The following is a 9,719-nucleotide window of genomic DNA, read 5'->3' on the forward strand; positions in this document are numbered from 1 at the left end:
ATGTATTGTTAGGATAAAGATAAATAATAATAATATTACATACATCTTTTTCTTATACATTATTAATGTATATAAAGTGAGAATTCACTTATTTCAAGAGTGAGTTTTTTAAATTTATTTCTTATTCTAGTTATTAATTCTAGGGACATCTAATAATATAAATCTATTCACTAATTTAAACTATTGAATTTTCTTAGAATTAATGGATAAAATAAAAAATAAATTAAAAAATTTATTCTTAATATGTGAATCTCCACGTATATATTATTTTCTCATAATTTAATTTCATCGGGGAAGCACCCGTTAGGTGCATATGAATTGGGCTAATAAACACATCACCCATTTATTTATAAAAGAGTTTTTTTATATTGATGTCGCCCACTTTTAGAAATCTAGTTAGATATAGCTTTATGACAATTATTATTATTGGACAGCAGAGCAGTTGAAAAGGACAGCGACACTTTTTATGGACCAACAAGCTGAGACGATAGAGTCCACTTTATAACTTCACATAAATAAATAATACAAATATATTATAGGTACATATGAGCCATAAGTAAGGATTATTTTTATTAATGGAAAGACAATTGTTTCAAAAATAAAATAAAATACAATTTTCAATTATATATCTACCTTTTTTATTATAATAAAGTTACATGTTTGTCACTACAAACAAGTACAAAAACATGTATTATTATTTATTCGCTAGAGAAAAATAAAACACTTCTCATTTTCCAAGGAACATTTGGGTCCAAGACCACTTTCGTAATTAATATCTCAAGCTAGTTGTATTTGGATAGGATAGGGTGTAATTATGAATAGAGGAGAGATTTACTTATTTAAAGTAAGTTTTTTTACTCTTTAGTCTAGTTATTAACTATAGAGAAATTCAATAGTTTAAATTAATGTATAGATCTAAATTATTAGATATTCTTATAATTGATGGCTAGGATAAAAAGTAAGTTTAAAAAATTTATTTTTGATATAAGTAGAATGCTCACTCTTATGAATAATTTCATCTATCTTACTTTTGTTGTCACATTTTATATCAATCTAATTAAAAAGTAATATCAAATTAAAAAAAAATCATAAAAACAAAAAATATTATTTTATTATCTAATAGAATATGATTTATTTAATATAGAAACAAAAAAGAATTCACACTTATAATCCTTATCTTCTAATTACATCACCCACAAATATCCATAATTATCTAAATGTAAAATTTCAAAGTTTCTGATATCACTACCAACACTTAAATTTAAAATCTTTAACTCCATTGATTCACTAGCATTCATTAGAAACAAAACAGGACCAAACCAAACTCAACTTTCCCTCTTAGGAATGTTCATAACAACCAAAACCCAAAATTTAGCACCAATTCTCAACTATTCCATTCCATGACCATAACCACATCATCAACTCCCCAACTTAACCTTCCCACCACCACCAAACGCCATAAGCTCCACCATGACCACCACGACCACCACCACCAACAACCTTTGATTCCGGGTCTCCCTGACCACATAGCTCAGCTATGTCTCTCTCAAATCAACCCTTCTTGTCTCTTCTCTATCTCTTCTTCATGGCGTCGCTTCATCTATTCTCCTTCTTTCCCTCCTTTCTTCTCTCTCTATGCCATTTTATCACCTTCTTCATCTCCTCATACTTTTCAAACATCATCATCAACAACAACAACAACAACCCTTTCTTCTTCTAACTCTATTCATTTCTACAACTTTGATCCAATCTCAACCACGTGGCGTATCCTTCCTCCACCACCACTTTATCCACCACTCCTCCTCCGCCACCCTTCCTTCCTCTCCCGCAACCTCTCCATCCAATCCATCTCCGTCTCCGGCAACCTCGTCCTTCTCGCCGCCACCACCCTCAACCTGTATCCCGCCCTCTCTCGCCCCCTGATCTTCAACCCACTCTCCCAAGCTTGGACTTTTGGTCCTACCCTGGCCACCCCGCGTCGCTGGTGCGCATTGGGCGCATCATGCAGCGCGGTCTACGTGGCCAGTGGTATAGGGTCCCACTACTCCAACGACGTGGCGAAGTCGTTGGAGAAGTGGGACCTGAATAAGAAGACGGGAGAGTGGGAGAGTAAAAAAGGGCTTAAGGATGGAAGGTTTAGTAGAGAAGCAATTGATGCAGTTGGGTGGAGGGGAAAGTTATGCATGGTGAACGTTAAAGGTGATGCTGCAAAAGAAGGGGTTATATACGACGTGGAAGAGGATTTATGGAAGGAGATGCCGGAGGGGATGTTAGGTGGGTGGAGGGGGCCGGTGGCGGCGATGGCGGAGGATGTGATGTACGTGGTGGATGAGGTGAAGGGTTGTTTGAAGAAATATGTGGCGGAAGAAGATTACTGGGAAGAGGTTATGGTGTGTGAGAGTCTCAAAGGGGCTGAACAGATTGCTGCTGAAGGAGGAAGGGTTTGTGTTGTTTCTGGTGGTAAGATTTCGGTGGTGGATGTGGTGGCGGCACAGCCGAGACTCACGGTGGTGGATTTGCCTCAAGGGTTTCAAGCGGTGGCTGTTCATATCTTACCTAGAATGCCGGTAACTGATTTTTCAATCTAAGTTCTTTTTAATTCTTTATATATTTTGTAAGATTAAAAGAAGAAAACAAAAAAAGAAATGAGAAAGAATCTAGCACCTTTTTGTATGTAGTTAAAAAATGTTTTCCGTTATTTAGGTTTGTATGTTTGAAACTTTGAATGGTCACAAGTATATTGTAGTATTTATTTTGGGTATTGGTTGGTTGTGGAATGTGATGGAGGGTAGTTGAAAGGTGAAAGTGAAAATTTGTCTTGGAGTGTGATAAAAGGGTTACGTGTATATGAAGGCAGAGAAGTGTGTGGTGTGAAATTGTAATGTCAATTTGGGTATGAGTGTGTAGTGTTAATCAAGAGAAACATAATGGAGGTGGTATCTTCAAAAACACAATATCTTGAGAACAATGATTCTCTGCATATTTTCCCCTTTATTCTTCAAAAGTATTATTTTTCATCCATTCATCGATGGACTAACCTAGAACTGTATTCACAAATATCCATATTCAGCAGACATCATAATCTAGGTCATACAATTAGTTGCTATGAATCCTTCCCCTTTGGTCCTGCAATGTGATGTGAAGTAAACAACAAGGTGGAAATGGGAGTTTTTGTTTTTCCCTTTAGTTATTAATAACATAGTTATTATTTCGTTGTAATAACAAAATGAGAGTTCCTTTCGTTTCATATTATTTTTTCTTTATTTTTTTATACTTGCCTTCCTCAAAAGAAATGGGGCAATTCACGTGGCAATCTTATGCAAAGTGGTGGATATGTTCATGCATCAAAGGTGTTCTTACTTGTCAGGATTACATATCGATTATTATACTTTTAACTTAAATATAATTTTTCAACCAATCATAATAGTTAAGACATAAAACGATACTTGTATGGATAAGGATCACATGTCTCCAACTATATCTCACTCTCTGTCACAAGCCTATCACATGAATAAAAGAAAAAAAATTAAAACAAAAAATCACATTTTGGTTGGTTTGGGATATGAAATAAGACACCATTTGAAATAGGCGATCCAATTCTACTTGTACTCCAATAATTGTGAGACGAATAGTAGACTTGTATTTAAGATGTACAAGATATGAATAGACCCCACCCCACTGGCCACTACCTTTCAACGTTCTTCATCCATTGAACCTTGCAAATACGACAATAAATTCCTTTTGGATATTTTTTTGGTTGTTTATGTAAGTTAGATTACATATTGCATCTCTATAACGTGATATTTTCTTATTCAGGTTTCCAATATTGCACTTAGAATTCTATATCTCAAAATAAATGACAAATAAGTTTGGGTGGGGTATTGAAGAATGTAGCTGTGAACAAAACATAGTGAAGAAACCGTGTACGATAGGGTTATTATTTATATTTATATTATTATATATATATATATATATAACTCATTTTTCAATTGTAGGAATTATTATCACATGGGATGGTGTAGAGAAATGGACGAAATCAATTCAAAATACGCCTAAAGCCTAATTTTGAATATTTTATATTTATATTATTTTGTTGTATGATCAAAAGGGTTAAAAGTTCAATACTTATTGGTAGAAGCAGCTATATGCTCCGAAATGAATTAGTTTCTTAAGAAAAAAGTGAGGAGATAGTACAAAAAGAAATCAAATTTTCTATTGATTTCCTTGTGAATGTTGATCATGCTGACTGCTACATAAAGTGATAATTATCTGTTACTAGGTGGTTGATAATTTCGGATGATCTAGAATTCGATTTTTTTTATTTTGTAGGAATTCTGTTGTACAACTTTTTAAAAGAAAAAAGTTACTTGACTAAAATGATAGGAAGAGTTTTGTGACCTGTCCTATCTAGCAACTCAAATCCAAATTAATTGGTGTGGTTGTGATGGATACAAGATGATTTAGGGGACAAAACAATATAAAACTAGTAACTTCGTTATTCTGCAGTTTTATTTGACTACGAAGAAATGTTAGTAAAATTTTCTAATTGTCAACTAAAGAAACTATTGAATTATTTTTTATATACACAAGATACCAAATGTAATTTTCCCTTTGTTGGTATTAAGAAAATGTGTAAAGGATATAGCAGACAAAAGTAGTGGTGAGAATGTGAGATAATCTCCCATTCCATGACTATGGTTGAAGTTTGGAGGTTGATCATGGTTCAAAATTCAAGTATGATCATTTTAGACTACATCCTCATACACATGGTCTCTCATAGTTGGTTTTTCCTCCATGGTAGTATGTTCATAATCTAGTATAAGAATTAAAATTCCAACTCATGAAACATACACAGCCACTATTAATTTCGAAACTTTGTGTTTGAATAAGTTGTCAAATAGTTATTCAATAACTAATTATTCATATAATTAATTTTTTCAATGTATTTAGTGTAAATTAGTTACTTGTTTGCATATATAACTGAAAAGCAACATCCTAACATGGTTACTTCGGATTTAAAAAAAGAAAAACTTGAAGGTTATCAGTTACAAAAATACTTAAGAAATGGCTGAGATATCATTTCTAGTGTAGAAAATAATTTCACGATCTCACCAGTAAAAAATGTGACTTTCTAACTTACAAATAACACAATTTCAATAGGACAAAAAGTAAAAATAGCTTTTATGAGCAAAAACAATATTCTCTAAAAGGATTGAAGCTGAGAAACAGTTATAAATAAAGGATTCTAACAATTTCATTGTTCCAATGAAAAACATCACTTCCCAGGCTTGTGGAATTTGAACTCGGAGCAAACCTTTACGAGTACATAATGCGAAAATGCTACCTAGCATCAAACACACATTTATTACATTAATAATAACACAATTGTTTCCATGAACACAAGAGTATCTAACATCCGAACCGAGAGTATCCAACACATTAAAGCAAGCGAACAGGAGTATCCAACACATTAAAGCAACCGAACAAGAGTATCCAACACATTAAAGCAAGCGAACAAGAGTATCCAACACATTAAAGTGCAACGGAACCAGAGTATCCAACAGACCAACACACTAAAGCGAGCGAACAAGATTATCCAACACATCAAAGCGAGCAAACGAGAGTATCCAACATATTGAAGTAGTCTCCATTGCTCCAGACACATAACCCATGCTTTGCTTATTTCAATTATTCATTTATTCTCACAATATAGATCTAATCATCAATCAAAATTCCACGAGAGGAATTCAACTTTCAGAGGTGCTCGATGTCTCACTCGCTGATAAGTCTTCATGTTTGAGTCGCATCATCTCCTCATATGCCCATTCAAGTCCAGGGCAGTAATGAAGTGGAGGATTAAATCTGCTATCATTGATATCAGGCGGCAAGAATGCTCCATTCTCTACCAAGAATTTCACAGTGTCTCTCCTCCTTTCTTTAGCAGCAATGTGCAATGGTGTCCCTGATTTAAGAGAACAACATGCTCATCGGTATGAAATTTAAAATTTTGGAAGTACACAGACATGTAATATCAAAGTAAGCAGAGGAAGGATAAACAAATAACTTACAGCCACAAGCACCCTTGGTTCTGGCATCAATGTTGGCACTGCGCTCAAGCAGTTCATCCATCACTTCAAGATGGCCACCTTCAGCTGCAAGGTGGAGAGGGGTCACCCCTTTTGATTTAGGGCCCCATGCAGTCACATTGACATCCATCCCTTGGTCGAGAAGCTTTTTTACCTGTTCAGAAATAGTATAAGTAGATACAAGGGCACAACATAAATTGACAAAATTGAAAAACCTTTTGCTTGAATATGATACAATATTAATTATTAAAAGGGACATAAAATGAATCATCCAACAAGGACAAAAGTGTTGAACCATCATTGAAATAACAGAATAATATCACCAACAAAGCAACATAAGTATATAACCAAAATACATAATCATTTAAACAGTTGACCAACAACCGCATCGCCATGCAATTGCAATGTAGTTCGGAATCATAGCGATGCAGCCACATCAGACCACATCCCTATGCCCACAATGCCCACGACTGCAACCGCAATTTAAAACTATATAACTTCGGCAACTCAAATATTGTAAATAACTTTGCCTTTCTCTGATTTCATGATACACAACATTGAACTATATACGCGGTTACAAACTACATTCGATTTTATATAGGAGTGAAAAGACATAGATATATAACTTACCAGTTTGAGATCACCTTTTCGAGCGTGAACATGAAGTGGGGTCCAACCCCTATCATCAGTGCCAACGCCAGGTCTCAACATGCGCCGTCTCGAAAGACTCTTTCTGAACAAAACTGGTTCTGCTTCCAGCATCTTTTCTATTTCAGCAATCACAAAAATTAGGGTTTTTTTCAAAAAAAAACTTCAGATTTCACCGCGTGCAGTTGTATAAATCCTTCAATTTTATAGGCAACGTCGAATTAATCAAATCAAACCAAGAAAACAAGGGCTTTTCCGATTTTACATATGAATCAAATCTGAGAGGGAAAGTACTTTTTTGTATGAAAAATAAGAAAGGGTAATTGGGGTAGAAGGAAATTAACGAGAAGAAAATGAGTGATGGGCAACACAATAAGGTGCAAAAGGATTCAAGCCAGGACCAAAAACGCGAAGATTATGAGCAATGAAAAATGAGTTCATGAAGGGAAAAGAGTTTATTATCATAACTTATGAGATTAATGCGATGAGGTGATGTAAGAGAAGAAGAATGAAGATAAATCAGATGAATACTTGTTTGATTATGATAACAAGGGTTGAACGGAACATTGGGAAGATATTGGAAGGGGAAATAGAGAAACCCTAGCAGAGACAGAACGATAGACACGAGCGGTGAAGGAATCTCTAATTTACACAATCCTTAATAATTATCACAATGGTTCATTCTTTTTTAAAATATCATTAATCAATTGGATACACTTGTTTTTATATTCTCATTACATCATTCACAATTCGTATATTAATTATTATTTACTCTCAAATAAAATTAATGCAACTTAATAATAAAAGATGCATTAACAATGTAAAAAAATATTACACAAATGGTGCTTATATTTTAAGATAATAAAATATCTCATTATATAATGATATAACTTATTTTCTCCTGTGAGTAAAACATATGTACTATTTTATTTAGTTTGAGAAACATTTTTATAGAAAATGACTAAATATGTCACACGTCATATTTTTACCGGCGATAGAAAATAATTTATATTCTTATACAATGATATACTTTATTCTCATATTTTAAACTCTAATCAATTTGCTAAGAGCTAACCAGCTCATAAGAAAGGTAAAGGTAAAAAATGTGTATAAAAAAATATAATACTAGAATTTGGAATAATTGGATAGAGAGAAAAAATATACAATATTATTTATCATTTATTATTTATATTTAATTATTTATTAATTTTTCAAAAAAATTTATATAAAACTCTTGTATGGATTACTTTTCAATATATATATTTTTACTAAGTTTTTAACAAATCACATTTATTAGTAGTTCCTTTTTTAATAAATAAAGACCCATAGTTTTATTTCTGCAACACTACAATCCAAACAAAAAGACATTAATTTTAGATGAAAAATATTTATCGACAACGTATATAGTATCAATTTATCATTGATTATTCATTTTTATTTATTATTAATATTAAAAAATAAGTAAAATAAATGAATGGTGAATATTATACTAATTATGTATAAATATTTACAATGACAATGCATAAATTTTACACTCTTAATTTAATAGTTGAAGATATTTTTTACGCAGATGAATGAGAAATTGGGACGATGTGTATATTTTTTACTTACAACATATAGTTAGAGTGGATTGAAAAATATTAGCATTCTACTTTACATTAATAAATTTTCATCAAAAAGAATTAATGATTAACTATTTCAAGGATTTGTTTGAGCTCAAATAGAAACTCAAATTTTGTTTGCGAATTAATTTTTAGAGTCTTTTAACCAATATATTTCATATCTCTCAATTATTTTTTTCCTTTTTCCCCTCAAAAACTTCATTTGCAAACAATGCGTTAAAAGATATGTTAGTATATTTGAAGGGAATGTGGATTGTTTGTAGTATTGAAAGATACAATATTATTTTTCTTTAAAATAAAGTGTAACATAATATGGTTAAGCATGGAGTTTTGTGACATGATTAAGAACACATATATTACGCGTGAATTAGTATTATCAAGAGCACACATGTTACCATGTATACTCACATGTTACCATGTGTGCTCACATGGGTAAAAACATACATATTACTTTATGTATTCAGATGATTCAAACATGTTCAAATACTTAAGGGAAATAAGAAAAATAAATGACAATAATGTTGTAAAAGTTGTTATTGAATCAAAATCCATATGTTTATTGTTTTCTTGATTATTGCATATACTCTTTTAGGGTAAGAGTATAAGAGAAACTTTTGTCAGTTAGAAATGAAGTTGTTACATGGGAAATAATAAACATAATCAATTAATGACAAATATGAATATTATATACTCAACCAATTTTTAGTATTAATTAAGACATTGTTGAGTATAATATAGGTGACCTAGACGATTGATTTGTAACATTTATGTTACTTTAATGTTATGAAAATCTTCTCATATCTATTTAGCTCTTGAAAATAATCAATATGAGTGAAATAATTGCACAATAATAATCCGTATTAGGTAAAAAAAAAAAAGCAAAAACAAACATCAATGAAAGAATGAGATCAATTGGAACAAATTTACAAAATAATGAAATCATTGGAATAAGATCTCCAAAATAATTTTTTTTTATTGAAAAATGAACTAAATAGTAAATACATTTGATGTTGAAAAAATAAACTAATAAATAAATGATTTCATTCATAAATAAATACTTCAATACAAATACTAATAATTAATGAATAAATGTATTGAAAGAATAAGATAATAAATACAATTTTATTATTGAAGACGTATTATAAATAATTTGTATTAATTTCTTATACATATATAATAGATAGAATAAAACACTAAATAATAAATAGATTTTGATGAAAAAGAAAAGTTGGAGTTAACAAAGGTTATAATGTGGTGAGGTGTATTGGAAAGGAAGGGTAATATGAATTAAACAAAAAGTAACATGATACAATGTGTGAGAGTCTATAGTAAAAATATGAACATGTTTTGGAAAAAAAGAAAG

General features: G+C 31.6%; 2 protein-coding genes across 3 annotated transcripts; one reads left to right on the forward strand and one right to left on the reverse strand.

Moving 5' to 3' along the window:
• Positions 1,272-2,626, forward strand: LOC109332921 (F-box/kelch-repeat protein SKIP25). 2 transcript variants are annotated; one of them, XM_019568082.1, is made up of 2 exons: positions 1,272-1,650; positions 1,696-2,626. In XM_019568082.1, exons 1-2 carry the CDS (start codon positions 1,401-1,403, stop codon positions 2,586-2,588), a joined length of 1,143 nt encoding a protein of 380 aa, XP_019423627.1. In that variant the 5' UTR covers positions 1,272-1,400; the 3' UTR covers positions 2,589-2,626. The 2 variants fall into 2 exon arrangements, with proteins under 2 accessions (XP_019423627.1, XP_019423625.1); XM_019568080.1 differs by having other exon boundaries at positions 1,272-2,626.
• LOC109332923 (ankyrin repeat and protein kinase domain-containing protein 1-like) lies at positions 5,566-7,377 on the reverse strand. Its single transcript, XM_019568086.1, has 3 exons — positions 6,717-7,377; positions 6,069-6,240; positions 5,566-5,962 (listed from the first exon to the last, which is right to left on the reverse strand). The coding sequence occupies exons 1-3, from the start codon at positions 6,846-6,848 to the stop codon at positions 5,748-5,750; spliced, it is 519 nt and encodes a 172-aa protein (XP_019423631.1). The 5' UTR covers positions 6,849-7,377; the 3' UTR covers positions 5,566-5,747.

This window comes from Lupinus angustifolius, chromosome LG18, assembly GCF_001865875.1.
Source record: "Lupinus angustifolius cultivar Tanjil chromosome LG18, LupAngTanjil_v1.0, whole genome shotgun sequence".
NCBI lineage: Eukaryota > Viridiplantae > Streptophyta > Magnoliopsida > Fabales > Fabaceae > Lupinus > Lupinus angustifolius.